This window comes from Spermophilus citellus, assembly GCF_964194105.1.
Source record: "Spermophilus citellus genome assembly, chromosome: 12".
Taxonomy (NCBI): Eukaryota; Metazoa; Chordata; class Mammalia; order Rodentia; family Sciuridae; genus Spermophilus; species Spermophilus citellus.
This window is the reverse complement of record NC_138198.1, coordinates 105969759-105986464: the sequence shown is the minus strand read 5'-3', so window position 1 is coordinate 105986464 and position 16706 is coordinate 105969759. Positions and strand designations below refer to the sequence as shown.

Sequence of the window (16706 nt, the reverse complement as noted above, 5' to 3'; positions counted from 1 at the left end):
CCACTCCTTGGACTATACCCAAAGGACTTTAAAACACCATACTAGAGTGGCACAGCCACATCAATGTTTATAGCAGCTCAATTCATAATAGCTAAATTTTGGAACCATCCTAGATGTCCTTCAGTAGATGAATGGGTAAAGAAACTGGTATATATACACAATATAATATTATTCAGCATTAAAAGAGAATAAAATCATGGCATTTGCTGGTAAATGGGTGGAGTTAGAGAATATCATGCTAAGTGAAATAAGTCAATCCCAAAAAACCAAAGGCCAGGTATTTTCTCTGATAAGTGGTTGTTAATCCATAATGGGGGTGGGAGGGAGCATGGGAAGAATGGAGGAACTTTGGATAGGGCAAAGGGGAGGGAGGGTAAGGGAGGGTATGAGGGTAGGAAGGATGGTGGAATGAGATGGATATCATTACCCTAGGTAAATGTATGAAAACATGAATAGTGTAACTTTACTTTGTGTACAACCAGAGAAATAATTATGCTCCATTTGTGTACTATGAACTGAAATGCAGTCTGCTGTCATGTATAACAAATTAGAACAAATTAATTAATTTTTTGAAAAAGCACAACATTTTCTATTACTAAATCTGCTTCTTTTGAAAATAAAGCAACATTTTAAAAGTCCCAGGAATTTATGTTGTCATGCTTTAGATAGTAAGTATACATTAGTTCTCTTTCATTTCTTTCCCCCACCCCACCCCATCCCCAGTGCTAGGGATTGAACCCAGGGCCTTGAGCATGCTAGGGAAGTATTCTACCACTGAGCTATACTCCCAGCTCCTACATAGGGAAGATTTATAGTTTTCACCTCGTTTTCTTATTTAGACCAAAATTTTATTTTATTCTTTTTAGCTATATATAATGTCAGATACACAGTTGACTTTTTATTTTTTTAATGAGTGTCCTATAGATACACCTGTACTGGGACTCACTGGGCCATATCTGTGCATGCACATATGAAAGTTTTGTCAGATTTATTCCACTATTCTTTCCTTTTCCTGTACCTTCTTCCTTCTCCTCAAACCTCTTTGTCTACTACACTGGTCTTTCCTCTATTTTGTTGAAATTCCCTCTCCCTTTTTTATTTCCTTTCTCTCTCTTATTTTTTTACCCCCCCCCTTCCCCCAGTTTTGGATTCACGTCTGCATATCATTTGACCTTTGGCTTTCGGGACTGGCTTATTTCACTTAGCCTGATAGTCTTCAGTTCCATCTATTTACCAGCAAATGCCATAATGTCTGAGTAATATTCCATTGTATATACATTACCACATTTTCTTTATCCATTCATATGTTGAAGGGCACTTAAATTGGTTCCATAGCTTGGCTATTGTGAATTGTGCTGCTATAAACATTGATGTAGCTGTGTCACTGCAGTATGATGATTTTTAAATCTTTTTGATATATATCCTGAGGAGTGGGATGACTGGATATGGATATGGTCATATGGTGGTTCCATTCCTGTTTTTTTTGTGGAATCTCCATGCTGCTTTCCAGAGTGGTTGCACTAATTTGCAGTCCTACCAACAGTGTATGAGTGTACCTTTTCCCCCATATCCTTCTCTAACATTTATTATTATTTGTATTTTTTAATCTTTATTATTTTGTTTATTATTTTTTATGTGGTTCTGAGGATTGAACCCAGTGCCTCACATGTATGAGGCAAGCGCTCTGCCACTGAGCTATAGCCCCAGCCCCTATTTGTATTCTTGATAATCGCCATTCTAACTGTAATGAGATGAAATATCAATGTAGTTTTGATTTGTTATTTCCCTAATTGCTAGAAATGTTGAACATTTTTTCATTTGTCGAGACCATTTGTGTTTCTTCTTTTGAGAAGTAACTGTTCGTCCATTTATTGATTGGGTTATTTTGTTTTTGATTTTTTAGCTCTTTGTATATTCTGGATATGCCCTGAGGAGCAGGTGGCAAAGATCTCCCATTCTGTATGCTCTTTCTTCACACTCTTAATTATTTCCTTTGCTATGTAGAGCTTTTTAATTTGATGTCATCCCACTTATTGGTTTTTGTTTGTTTGTTTGTTTGTTGTTTTATTGCTTGTGCTTTAGGAGTCTTGTTAAGGAAGTTGGTTCCTGTGCTGACATGTTGGAGTATTTGGTCTATGTTTTCTTCTAGCAATTTCAGGGTTTCTGGTCTAATTCCTAGGGCTTTGGTCCACTTTGAGTTGACTTTTGTGCAGGTTAACTGATGGGGGTTAAATTTCATTCTTCTACATATAGATTCCCAGTTTTCCCAGAATTGTTTGTTTAAAAGGGCTACCTTTTCTCTAATTATGTAATTATGTTTTTGGTACCTTTGTCTGGTATCAGTTATTTGTACTTAAGTGGGTTTGTCTCTGTGTCTTCTATCCTATTTCACTGGTCTTTATGCTTGTTGTGGTTCCAGTACCATGCTGTTTTTGTTATTATAGTTCTGTAGTATAATTTGAGGTCTAGTATTACGATGCCTTCTGCTTCACTTTTCTTGTTAAGGCTTGCTATTCTGGGTCTCTTATTTTTCTGAATGAATTTCAGAACTGTTTTTTCCAGTGAAGGATATCATCAGAATTTTAATAGGAATTGCATTAAATCTATATAGCACTTTTCATAGTATGGCCATTTTGAAAATATTAATTCTGCCAATCCAAAAACATGGGAGGGTTTTTTTGTTTGTTTGTTTGTTTTTGTTTGTTTTACAAAAATAAACAGTTTTGTATTCTCTTCTCTAAATAAATCCAAATATAAAAGAATATCTATTGCTTCTTATAACCACATATTAAGATATAGTATGTTGACTATTTAACCCTTCAAAGCCAGGCTCAGTGGTACACGCCTGTAATCCCTGTAGCTCGCGAGCCTGAGGCAGAAGGATCATGAGTTCAAAGCCAGCCTCCACAACAGTGAGGTGCTAAGCAACTCAGTGAGACCCTATCTCTAAATAAAATACGAAATAGGGCTGGGGATGTGGCTCAGTGGTCGAGTGCCCCTGAGTTCAATCCTTAGTACCCCCCAAAAAAAAATTTCCCTTCAAAAGATCCTTTAAAATGTTTTGGGAATATTTTCAAGGTAAATTCCAATATTGTTTATGTTCATGCTTGCAGTGTCTAACAAACCAAATTATCCGTGCTTGATCCCAGAAAGCAAGAGAAAAGCAATGCCTCTTTCTTTATTGGAAGAAGTAAATTTGGAATAATTAAAGCCTACTTTATTAAGTGCATTTACTTACTCTGAGACCACTGTCATGTTTTGGAAATGACTGTATTTAAATACATCACCTTCAGATGTTTTATTGCTTTCTGGAATCTTGATTTGAAAAAATAGTGTTAGAGACCAAAAGACAGAAGAGAAGAGGCTCTCTGCTTTTCAGTGTTCCTTTGGCTATGACCTCTGCCATGGGAAGGAGATGAGTTCTCTTAGGGCCCTTCGATGGCATCATTTGGACAAGGCCACGTGCAGCACTGAGACCAGCCAGTAGCCCCACCTGGCCCATGTTGGACCTGCAGCCCCATGGGAATCATTTCACCAGCAGGACCAGTCTTTGGCCGCTGGTCAGAGCACACCTGGTCATCCATGATGGTTTACAGATGAGGTAATTCAGTGTCAAAGAGGTGACATTATTGGTCTAAGTTGGTCAGTGTCAGGGCCAGCTCTACAATTCAGACATCCTGAATTTTCCTCTATGCTATCATTCTAGATGGCAGGGGTACATAATGGTCATAAAAGTTTATGCTTTCTTATGACATTTATTTAAATTTCAAATAATTGGTAACTATGATAGCTGCCTTAGAGAGCATTAAGTGTCACCTTGCTGCTTCCTGCCACCTCCAATCTGTCTCACCTGGGGAAGTAAAGCAGAACAGCAGACGGAGCATTATATCTGGCACAGCTTCAGATTTCCCACTACGAATGGCACAAGACAGGGTGTCTTCCTGCCAGAGTCCTGAGTTGATAGCTGGGATCGTAGCTGGACTCCACATCTGCAGCACACAGATCAAACACACCTCCATCTTCCTCACCTGGCTGCTTCTGGCCGCCATGCACTCGAGTCCAAGTGTGCTCCTCTGTGGCCCTGATGACCAGGACTTGAGCAGTCATGAAGGGCCAGGGCTCCAGCAGCGGCCTATTCATCTACCCTGGTGTCCTAGTCTCAGCCAGTGTCATCACTTTGCCACCTAGCAACATAATTTTCCTTTATAAACTGTTTGCCATGTTGTTGCTTGTTCACAATGTTATAAAATATGAAAATGTCATCTTCATTTAAAAATAGAGAAAAATTCAAATTGCATGGCTTTGTACCTATGCAATTGAGTTTCTAATGTCCCCTGAGACTAGTTCAAGACTCCAGTTTGGATATGGTGGCCAATTTTTTGAACTGCTCACATACTGAGTAGTTTTCTCGTCCAGGAAAGGGTAAAAGCAGATTCCTGAATGGCAAAGAGCAGACTTGTAAGTGAAAGAGTCAACCTTCAGTTTATAAATATTAGTACTTTCACATTTGTTAGCTTTCTGTGAGTATTTTCCTCAGGGGCAGGCAGGCTGAGATCTGGATCATGTTTGATTTATACTCATTGTCTGCCCTTGTTTATTATCCTGTCTCTGCACTGGTTTTGGAAAGCAGAGAATTTTAAGAATTATTTTTCTTTTCTGTCACAATATTGACAATAAAAACGTGCTCTCTTTAGCTGGCTGTTTAGTTGCTCTGTGGCAGTGCCAGAATAAAGAAGGACCCTGAGCACGGTCTGTGGCTCTCCAGTCTCTGGGCTATCTGAATGGTCCTCCCTCTATTTCAGGAAGGTAGGAGTGAAGGGTGACAGTTGAAGAGACAGGCATGACTTGGGAAACACCAAAGTGCCCTTCGACCCTCTCCCTCCATCCCCATCACTCACTTTCCCAAGCCAAGCATCAGGGTTCCTGTGGCCTTACCAGCCCAAAGTCATCACTGGCTGACACCAGGCCCCGCTGTTACATTGTAGTCAACCTCCGAGTGCTGTTCATTCATTTGCTATGAGCCTTCCCAGGACGTTTCTTAGAACTCTGGAGGGAAACCTTTATGAGCCCAGCCTTGCCAGTCTCCAGCTCAGCATGGTCTTTGCCTTTCCATTCTAACTGCAGAGAGACCTTTGTCTAAGAAAGGGAATTCAGATAATTTATCCAGAGCACTGTGCTGCCCTCTGGTTAACATTCTGCCTATTCAGCCCCTGCACTTGGAGCAGCTTGCAAGGTGGCATGGAGCTTTTTTTTTTTTTAATTGGTTGTTCAAAACATTACAAAGCTCATGACATATCATCTTTCATACATTTGATTCAAGTGGGTTATGAACTCCCATTTTTACCCCAAATACAAATTGTAGAATCACATCAGTTACACATCCACATTTTTACATACTGCCATATTAGTGACTGTTGTATTCTGCTACCTTTCCTATCCCCTACTATCCCCCCTCCCCTCCCCTCCCATCTTCCCTCGCTACCCCATCTGCTGTTGTTCAATTCTCTCCCTTGTTTTTTTTTCCCCTTTCCCCTCACAACCTCTTATATGTAATTTTGTGTAACAATGAGGGTCTCCTTCCATTTCCATACAATTTCCCTTTTCTCTCCCTTTCCCTCCCACCACTCGTCTCTGTTTAATGTTAATCTTTTCCTCATGCTCTTCCTCCCTGCTCTGTTCTTAGTTGCTCTCCTTATATCAAAGAAGACATTTGGCATTTGTTTTTTAAGGATTGGCTAGCTTCACTTAGCATAATCTGCTCTAATGCCATCCATTTCCCTGCAAATTCCATGATTTTGTCATTTTTTAGTGCTGCGTAATACTCCATGGTGTATAAATGCCACATTTTTTTATCCATTCATCTATTGAAGGGCATCTAGGTTGGTTCCACAGTCTAGCTATTGTGAATTGTGCTGCTATGATCATTGATATGGGGCTTTGCAGGAGATGAACCATGGCAGGATCCGTGGAGGCTCTTCAGGACTTCAATATGGAAAGTAGTGTTGTTACTCTGTGGAAGAACTCTTAGCACCTCATTCAGATTCTGATTTGCATTATCACCAGCATCTTTGAAGATACAATAGTGACATAAAAAATAATTGTTTGTAAACTAGTGGAACTAGGAAGCTCCTAGCAAAATTTGAAACAACTAAATTGTCCTGCATCATTTAGAGCCACCTTTCCCATGTTTTCTTGCTGCTCACCTTCACTGTGTTCTGGGCCCCAGGCATGTTTCTCCACCTTTCTGTGTCATGGAGCGGGCCTAGCCAAGGCCCAGATACTGACTTCTAGATTTCCTAATTCTCTTTGTTAGTCCCTATGGCTATGAAAAAGTAAACAGATCGCATTATGTGTTTTCAAATTTGTTGATGATACATTTTGGGATAACCATGGAGCCAAGATTATCGCGCTGGGAAGGGAAGCCACAGGACTGGCTCAGTACATCACGGATCATGCTTGGATCTCTGGGAAATATGGCCATGGGAGATACAGATTGAACTTCCTCCTCTTCACTCTAAAAATATTCTTTAGAATTGTGGATTTAGGGGTAAAGTTCGGTGCCAGAATGCTGGCCTAGCATGCTTTAGGCCCAGGTTTGATACCCAGCACATCAAAAAAACAGAACAAAACAAAGAGTTATGGGATTTAAGTATGATTTTCTCCACATAGATTGGAGAAGCATCACTGGCTTAGCAACCACAGGATTTCCACATACCACCAAGAGAAGGTTGTTCTTTTTTTTTTTTTTTTTTTTTTTTTTGGCAGTGCTGAGGATTGAACCCAGGGCCTATACCCAGCCTGAGTAGGTTGTTCTTTCCAAAAGCAAAAAGAAAGGGGGAAAAAAAAAACCCTCTTCTGTCAAGGATGCAAAGGAATGTTGATTACCAGAGCCTACTTTTTACCTCTTGCTCAGGAACAATCAAGGCATGATTTTCTAATAGTGTGGGTGATACCATTGGAGACTTAAAAAACTGTCAAGTGTGTTTACAGTTTAAATCCTAGGAGTGATCCAAGAAGATAGCTCCTGAGAAATTAAACATTTCTTATCTCCATATCTGTCTTGATTGGAATTCTTTCCAGATATCTTTTGGACATCCTGTGGCAAAGTCTATGTCCCCACCTGATAAAATCACCCAGACTCCTTTACTTAGTGACACATCGTCTGGGCAAGTCAATGGGCAGACCTTCTGTCTCTGCTCTTGACCCCCCCGTCTTCTGTATGTCTTTACACATGTAATCCCAGCAGAAGTATCTCAAATATGGCAAACAACAACTCTAAACAAGATTCAGAATCTTCCTTGAACTCCTCATCTTCTACCACCCTGGTTCATAAATTAGTCTTGGAAAAATTTTTACCATAAAGAAAGATTATCACAAACATAGTAGTTAGGTATAACTCTCATTTTGAGGTCATATGCTTGCTTTTTTTTTTTAACCTTACTAAAACCTTGACAAGAGTCAAAGGTAAGGGAGGACTAATAAAAATGGAACTTCTCAGCTTATGTTTTATGCATCAGTCTAGCCCATAACTATCTATAACTCATGAACTTGTTAAGGAGTTCATTTCCTTTTCGTAATTTCATATGAAGTTTCATAACATATATGAAATATGACAGATGACCCTCTCTGTTAGCATTATTGGTTCATTATCTGTGAGCTGGATTTTCCTAGGTGAGACTTTCACAATGGTAGGATAGCAGGCAATTTGAGAAGTAAATTAACCTGTTAGACTGTTGTCCCCCAAATTCTAAATAGCACAGCTCGCTTAGTTCTTAGAGTACCATGGGCTAAATATTGCCTAAATAACTATAATGTATAGTTGATAAATATTGATCCCAAATAATTTTTACCAGTTATTTCATTAATTTCACTTAGTATACAGGGCCAAATTTTCCCAACATTTTATTTTATATGTAATTCTAACTTTGTCCACAGATAATTTCTACCCCTTTATTTGTTGTTTGGTAATTCATTTGCTCAGCAAATATCTGTTAAGCCTTTGGCAGTATTCTGAGTATTAGGGGAGCCCTGTTGTGGGTGGGTGGGATCCCTGCCCTCATGGAGCTTATATTCTAGTTAGAATTTCATCTCATAGAAATGCATTGGTTTCCTGAGAACTTGCTCTTGGCCAGGCATCTGGGTCCTCCTTGTGACAGTGAGCCCACCATAGAAGGACAAATAGTTTCAGACATTCCTGGCTCTACTCTGGGCCAACTTTCAGCAAAATAAGTTCTACAATAAACTCTACTTTTGTGCCCCTCCTACCTCAGGATCAAAACATTCTGCCTTCCAGCCTCCTGAATTGGAGTTGGCACAAGGACAGTGACGAGGAGTTGACACAGCAAAGCTAATGACTTTTTAATTATAAATATCCTCAACCTGCTCTCTACTCATATTAGCAGATGAGCACACTTTTCACACCAGTCCTCGAGGCCACCTTCCCTGTACCCCACAAATGCAACTTCCAATTGCTGGCACACCACACTAACAGCTAGTCCAGGGAGAGCCATTAGCCCCATGCTCACAAGGTTCCCTGCACCGTCAGGTCCCCTTCCAGATGCCGCCTGCAGCAGAAGGGACTGTCCTTCCTTCTGCTCCAGGCTGCTCATCAGCCCCCAGAAAAAAGACATTGAAAACTAAAGACAGAAAAGCTCTCCTTCCCACGGCCCCTCACCTGGTAAGGAAGGGCCCAGCAGGGGCACATGCTCAGGCTCCGGACTCTCACGGGCTTCAAATTCTGGTTGGTCAAATGATGGCAAGCTTTTAGAGACCTTGTCATCTGGATGGGCTTTGACCTTATCCTGTACCTTTCCTACTTTGTAGAGGAGTCTTTTTTCCCCAATATGGAAGCCATTAGTGTCACTTATAGATACTCAGAAATGGTGAAATTGCTTCTTGAACTCCAGGTGGCCTGGGCTTTCAGGGTGGTGTCTGCTACCTCATGGTTGTCCTCCTGATGGCCGCACGCTTCCAGAGAGCCCCCATGGGCCCTGTGCACCGCCAGTGCTGCATTCCTGGAATAAGAAGTGTCTTGTTCATCTTCTGAGAGCTCACATTATGGGCTTTTTAATTTTATCTTTGTCTTTCTTAATTTATAACTTCCAAGAAGTGGCCCTTCATGATTTTCTATATTTTGAATTTACTTCTGGACTCTTTTTTGAACAATTCATAGCCAGGTATGGTGGTATGCTGCTTAGGAGGCTGAGGCAGGAGGATTGTTCAAGGCCAGCCTAGGCAAAACTAGACCCCGTCAAGAGAATAAATAAAGAAATTCACATAAAGTACAATACTACACGTTCAGTGCTCTTATTCATTGACCAACCCACTCTTCTTTTTGCCAGGGCTTACAGTATTTGATACACTGTAACTTGTTCTGTCCCACGTGGCAGAGTCTTCCCTAGTCTTGCTCAACCAGTAATTCCACTGAGTGGATGTCATAGATGTTTCCTGATTGTTCAGTTCATTCTTTCCCCCAGTTTGCTATCCAAACCTGGCCCCATGTTAGCCAGAGCTACCTAGGAGTCTACCCCCTTTCCCCATCTCAAGACACCCTTCCTGCTTGTTCCTGTTCCTCTTCCTAAATCTAAATGACACCATTGGAGCAGAGTGTCACTGCTCTCCTTCCTCTGTAGCCCCAAATGCAGTGCCACTGTATCATGATGCTCACCTACTTTTAGTTGAAGGAAGGACCAAAGTCACATGACAGTAATCTGTGGAGAGGACTGACAGGACTATCCACCACAAACCCTGCCTGTGCTGAGGACAGTGGCTTGGCCCATCCATCAGGGCACACCAGCTGCCAGCAGATCCCAGGCCACCTCATTGCCAATGGTCACCCGTCCACTTGTCTGTTCAGAGGCTTAATCCAGGGTTAAGTTTTTTAATGTGCTGTGTAGCTGTTTGATTTAAAATTGTATTAAGCTTCCTTGGAGCCATGCCAGGTGCTCGCTAGAGTTTCTGATGCTATCTGAATAACCTTTACGTGGAAGCTGGAAATCTCCACTGAACTTTTGTGGTAATATAATTATGACAGTTGTGCCCTACATCTGCTCACTGAACTTCCTGTGGGTTTTCATCAGATCGCATAACTGACAGCAGAGTCGGGCTGTTCGACTCTTGGTCTGCTTGTTAGATCCAAGTCTCCGCCACTGAATCAGACCTCTGCTTTGTCTGAGCTGGGCGTCCGGATGTCCCACTGTGGTAGGTTGATTCACTGGAGCTGATAAAAACGTTCCGGCCACACTGAGAGTCTAACATTACCTCTGGCTCCAAAAATCAAAACAACAGGATTGTTGTAAGTAGCTTTGGATCAAGACCAAACTCCAAGCTTCAGAGAAGGGTTTTCTCTCCTTGTTGGGCTGAGTCACAAGATAAGGACCTCAGAGAGGAATGGATGCCAAGGGCTCTCCCAGGTTAGCCTGGACTGACATTACCAGCACCCTGCCTTGTGCTGGCCAGTTCTAGCACTAGCTCTTGCCTTAACTGGCAAACCAAGGCCCCTCCTGCCCTAGCTCCTCCTCTACCTTCCCAGAGCAGCACCCTACAGCCCTAGAGTCCACAGGGGTCCTGAGAAGTCCAGGAGGGAAGATTGGGAGAGAAGCACTGGATGCATGTCGGAGCAGGGAGGGCCTAACAATCCCCACATGGCCCTCACCCAGGGTCTGCACTATCGAGTGTATTGCTGGTGGATCAGAGACAAAGGCACTGTGGAGTAAGGAAGCTGGACCTCCTCAGCCCCACAGGATGGCATTACTGTTCTCCCCAGGCTTGCAAAGAAACAAAAAGGAAAGGCGACTTTTTTTGGGTTGCTGATTTGACTTTCAGACATGACATTTCTTGGACTGGGTCCCAACAAATGTGTCCCCGGTGTTCTTAGTGCTAAATAAAACCTTTTGTCTTTCTTTTCCTTGGCCTTCAGACTTCTAAGACATCTCAGAGAAGCACATGGTTGAAGGCTGTCTGTTTCAGTCTCCCTGCAGCTGCAGAGACTGACAGGCCATTTGGGGAAGGGGTTCAATTAAATGCAGCTTGGACCCAGCCTATCAGCAACCTCGTCACATTCATCAGTTTGGCTGAAAGGCACCGTGGAAACTCTTCTGATTTATGCCGACTTTTCACCCTTGCAGAGTGCTCCCAGGACACTGGTCTTGTAAACAATTCATTTCAGTAGAGGAAGCTCTTTGCCTTGTATTTTCAGGTGTTAGCTTAGCGTACGCAGTGAACAAGCCCTTGTTTTTCTTGCTTTTGTGCGTGATTCTCCTTTCTGAACTGTTCAAGTGCTGGTAAAAAGTTTCAAGCAAACAACCCAAGAAATACTAGCTCAGAGCTCAGTTGTTTACTCTGAGACATAGAGAGCTGGCGCTGTGGACTCAGGGATGTAAGCATGAGCTGTCTAGGTGTCCAAGCAATTTTCCACCAGTGGCACACACGTGGAAGAGAGCAGTTTGGGAACCTTTCTATGGAAAGCGTCAGACCTTCACTAGCAGTACAATATTGACATATGTCAATAATATACCAGATGCTCCGAAGATCCCATCTCTGGGGGCTGAGGCTTGGAGCCCAGCCTGCTTACCTGTAAGCTCTCTAGGCCACAGAGCTTCTCAACAGCAGGTGAGAGCCTTGACCTTTCAAGCCATCTATAGTCTGTACCTAGGACAGCTCAGGAACACTCACTCCCTGCTGTGAAAGCTGTCTAAGCAGAAATCAGCAACCACTGGACCTCAGGGTTGCTTGACCTCAGCTGAGCCTAGGCCCCACCCATTCAGGCTTTTCTCAGGACCAGCCCAGCAGAGCCCAGAGGCAGACAGGGGATAAGAAATGTTTAGACCTTACTGGGGTCATCTCATAAAGCCACACCCTGTCAGAACTGGAAGAAGCTCAGAGGCCTTCACTTTACACACGGTAAGAAAATCGCATTCTAGCAAAATGCTATGACTTGCCCCAAATTGTCCAGCCTAGCAGTAGCTGTCAGGGCAGAGCCCAGGCCTCCGGAGCCTGGGGCTCCAACAGAGCAGTCCCTTTATTTCACAATGTGGGCACTCACACTTGTGCACAAAGGTTAACTACTCTTGGTAGGGGGGACATTAAAGCTCATCATCATTTGTTGAAAAACTTGGAAACCTGTACATGTTCTCAACAAGAGCACACTGGGTCCCTGGTGACTGGGATGCTGCAGGTGGAAGGTGTGACTTTCCTTTACCTCTGCCTCCACCACTTCTGGCTGTGGCCTCTGGCATGTTGCTTACCCTGGTTGAGCCTCACTTTTCCTTTCTCTATAACAGGGTTAATCATACTTGTCATGTGCAAATGTGAAGTCATTCATTCATTCAGTTCAGCAAACATTTCATGTCATTAGTATGGCAGGTGCTCGTGTGGTGGCCATCTTCCTAGAACCTGCATTCTCGTGGGGGAAACGCAGTACACAAGTAAACAAACTAACGGGAAATAAGCACCCATTGTGTTAAGTGCTGTGAACACAGTAAGGCAATGGGCTGTAAGGTCCCACTTTCTTTTTAATAAGGTGGCCACTAGTGAAACAGGATGTGCCAGGCATGTCACATAGGTGGCTCCAGTCAAAAGTCACTTCCCTGAGCTCCCTACTAGGTTTTCTCTATGAACTTCAAGCACAAGGCTCTGTGTCATCTCTGGTCAACTATAGCCACCATATCCTCCAGCCCCATATAGCTCAGAGGGCGAGCTGCCACAACCCCAGCTCCTCCTCGGCTGTTGCTGAATGTACTACATAATGGGAAGATTGTGAACCTCTGGGTCACGGTCCTAATGTCAAGTACATAGTAGGATTGACCATCTTCTCCACATTACTTACAGCTATAAACCTGACTCAGGGCCTGTTGCCTCCTGGTTGCGCCAAACTCTGAGACAGAGACAAGCAGTTCTTCAGATCTGCCTCCTTTCAGTGACTCGTTCGTTTGTCACTTTTTCAAGTGTCTGGCTACTATCTGTGGGCATGCAGCCACTAACAAAGCATGAAAATCTCATGGGCCAGGCCTTCTATGTAATGGGGTCATGGCTGTGATGTGTGGTTTTGCTTTCTCAGCGCTCCTCCTCAGCCTCCCACCACCACCCCCACCTCCTAGGACCTTGGGCTTGCCCCTCATCTCCCACCCACCTGTGACTGGGATCGCCAAACTGCAGTCTCTCCTGACAGAGCTGCCCTGGCACCAAAGGCTTTAGTAGGTCCCAGCTGCTCCTCAGGCTGCTAGGAGAATCATTCTGTGTCCAAGCTGGATTACATATATAGGTCAAGAATAAAATTAGGAAAAAAATTTTTTTAATATTTTTTAGTTGTAGTTGGACACGATACCTTTATTTTACTTGTTTATTTTTTTTAATTGGCATAGGATATGTAGTCGTCGTCTTTTTTTTTTTTTAGTCGTAGTTGGACACAATACCTTTATTTTACTTATTTATTTTTATGTGGTGCTGAGGATCAAATGCAGCACCTCGGGCTGGGGATGTGGCTCAAGCAGTAGCGCGCTCGCCTGGCATGCGTCCGGCCCGGGTTCGATCCTCAGCACCACATACCAACAAAGATGTTGTGTCCGCCAAGAACTAAAAAATAAATATTAGAAATTCTCTCTCTCTCTCTCTCTCTCTCTCTCTCTCTCTCTCTCTCTCTCCCCTCTCTCACTCTCTCTTTAAAAAAATAAAAATAAAAAAAAATAAATAAATAAAAAAAAAAAAAAATGCAGCACCTCGCACGCATTAGGCGAGCTCTCTACCGCTGAGCCACAACCCCAGCCCCCAAATTAGAAAAATTTTACAGCCCAAATCCTGCTATAATGTCAGTGCCACTGTAGGCTGCTAAGCGGCTCACCTTCTCCCCTGTGGGACAGGACTGAAGAGTGCAGGCCCAGGACACCTGCAAGGCTTTGAAGAGTGACCTTGAGCTCCCCTCTTCAAAGCTAAGGCTATGGGGAAAGCTGCCCACTCCAATACTGTGGCCAGCGTCTCCCTCTTTAGTTTCAGGCCCAGGATTTGTGAGGGAGGGTCCTCATCTCCAGAATGACTCAACACTGCAGATGAGGTCCCAGCCTCATACACCAGAGGATGTTTGCCTGAACGTTGTCCGGCCCAAAGGAGGGGCTCTTGCTCAGCTATGATAAGTCTCATCTTAGTCATATGCGCTGTTTGGGTCCCTCCTCAGCAAACTGTCAGCCAGACTGACATTAACTGACCAGAACTCACTGTGGGGTCACTCGTGCCACAAGTTATTTACATTTCCTGAGGATCCATTGTACAGCAAATGTCTTAAAAGCCTGGTGCTTCCAGCCTGTGACCGACTAGGGGAGGGGATTCTCCATTCACCATACCACTTACAAACTCCTGCTACTCTTGCCTGTGTATGGAACTGGGAGATGATAAAAATCATCTTGTTTTTGTTGCAGAAATTTCCAGAATTGAAATTCAAATACGTGGAAGAGGAGCAGCCCGAGGAGTTTTTCATCCCCTACGTGTGGTCTCTGGTCTACAACTCAGCAGTGGGCCTGTACTGGAACCCACAGGACGTCCAGCTGTTCACAATGGATTCTGACTGAGGCAGGACGCACCTCCCACCACCCCGGCCAAACAGCCCTGCTAGTTATTTTATTTCTGGGGAACAGAGGCAGACAGAATGCCCAGTGTGTCTTCTATCAGAGAGGATCACGAACGTGTTTCCCTCGCACACTTAGATTTGGAGAATTGATGCCAGTTGGCAATAGATCACTCAGCTTAGATTGTAGTGCAAGGGGTTGGGGGCACACAACAATAATAAACATGAAAACCTGCTAGTCAACATGCAGTTTTATTTCTAAACCAAAAATCTAGAGCTTCCCAGGATCCTGATGCCCTAGGCACATAATAAACACAGCAGTACACACTATTTTTTTTGTTGTTGTTGTTAGCACATTTAAGACTTTGTTTTGGCCATGTAGGCACACATGCCTGTGTGTTTGTGTGTGCGCGCGCGCGCGCTCGCATGTGCACACCTCTCAGCAGTCCACAGTGTCCTAAACACTGGCCTGGGCAGTGCAGCACTAGCCTTTCAAGGCTCTTTGTCTTTCCCTCAAAGAAAGAAAAAGGCTCCTTTGGGGAGAGTTGGCCTCTGAACTACAGCTGGAGTTCAACTAGAGCGTCACACATTTTAAGTGAATCTGCTCTATATTCATCACCAGGAAAAGAAAAGCTTAATTTTGAAAGCAGTTGTTTTCCTTCAACCAGGCTAGTCAAAAGCAAAAGGAGACTCATTTATTAATGCTATAATCCAAAAAATGAAAAACATGATTTTCTCTTTGTTTCTAATACTTTAAAAATGCTTTGGGGGGCTGGGAATGTGGCTCAGGAGGTAGCGCGCTCGCCTGGCGTGCGTGCGGCCCGGGTTCGATCCCCAGCACCACATACCAACAAAGATGTTGTGTCTGCCGAGAACTAAAAAATAAAATATTAAAAATTCTCTCTCTCTCTCTCTCTCTCTCTCTCTCTCTCTCTCTCTCTCTCTCTCCTCTCTCACTCTCTCTAAAAAAAAAAAAAAAAAAGAAAAAAAAAAAAAGAAAAATGCTTTGGGGCCATGAAAACTGTGGGTTTGGTCCCTGAGCTAGAGGAAGGGGCTTCTCTGAGGAACATGCCACTGAGCTGTGTTGAGCAGAATCGTGCTATGAGGACCATAGGACTGTCCTTTCAAGTCACACACTGTCCCTGCCCAGTCCCTGCCCAGTATAGACAAAGAGCCTAGTTTCACTGTCAAGAATGTGAAAAAGCGTCTGCAGGTTTCCTAATGGGAAGCGCATGACCCAGATGAGGCTGGGCAGCTGCTTCAGCCGGCAGTCACCCCTTCAGTTCTTCAGGACCAGTGTCTCTGCCTGTCTCCGCGCCCCTGGGACTGGGAATCTAGTCATTTTGGTCTGTCACATCCTCAGTCACCATACCTGATGTAAAGGTTAAAACCATGCCAGCACTTCAGTGTACCTCTGTGTGATTTCCACCTGTGAAAAGCCAGGGCTGGGCCGTCCTTATTGGCTTTTGGCCTAGGAGCATTCCCTTACCCTCATTTGGACTGGGCGAAGTGGAAGCCCCTGAGGCCAGATGACGAAGGGTCTGGAGAGGTGGGCACAGGAAGCAAATGCATCCCAGGGGCTGGCTCCTGGCCTTCCCAGAGATCCTCGCAGGGACTCAGCTGCTTCACATGACTGGGCCCACCTCCCTCTCAGCACTTGTGTTGTCAGGCCCCTCTGTCCCCAAGAATGGCCATGGACTCCCATCCTGTGGTCTGTGTGGGATCTCTGGCTGGTGCTGTGGCTCACACCTTCTCCTCAGTCCAGCTTTGGGGTGCAGGTGACCTGAAGGTGGAATGACTTGGTTGTCATTTGAGGTAGCATTATGCCTATTTCCTATGTGGGAAATGACAGCTTTAATTTGTTTCCAATTCTAATTTGCTTTCTTTTCCTTTGAACAAACAGCATCAAAGAATAAAAAGGTTTTTAAGTGTTATGTGAAGCCGCTAATGTCTGTTAAGATCACAGAATTGTCCTCTGAGTCTGAAGGCTGGGCAGTGCCATGGAACAGCCATGACACAGGACTGATACAGGACTGTCAATCCATGTGGTGGGGAGCAGGGGGGAATGTGGTCCCCAAGAGCCCAGACATCTTAATAAGAGCAAACTGCCACGGAAGCCTTGACAAGAAACTGAGGGTCACTTCCTCAGGCC

General features: G+C 43.9%; 1 protein-coding gene across 2 annotated transcripts in view; it reads left to right on the top strand.

The window, feature by feature from the left end:
* The window catches only part of DYM (dymeclin), a 358107-nt gene extending 343223 nt beyond the window's left edge, over positions 1 to 14884 (top strand). For both annotated transcript variants that reach the window (XM_081262969.1, XM_081262968.1), the window contains one exon: positions 14409 to 14884. In XM_081262969.1, the coding sequence (XP_081119095.1) occupies positions 14409 to 14558 (150 nt within the window). In that variant the 3' untranslated portion in view covers positions 14559 to 14884. The remainder of the gene's footprint in view (positions 1 to 14408) is intronic.
* The last annotated feature ends 1822 nt before the right edge of the window (positions 14885 to 16706 follow it).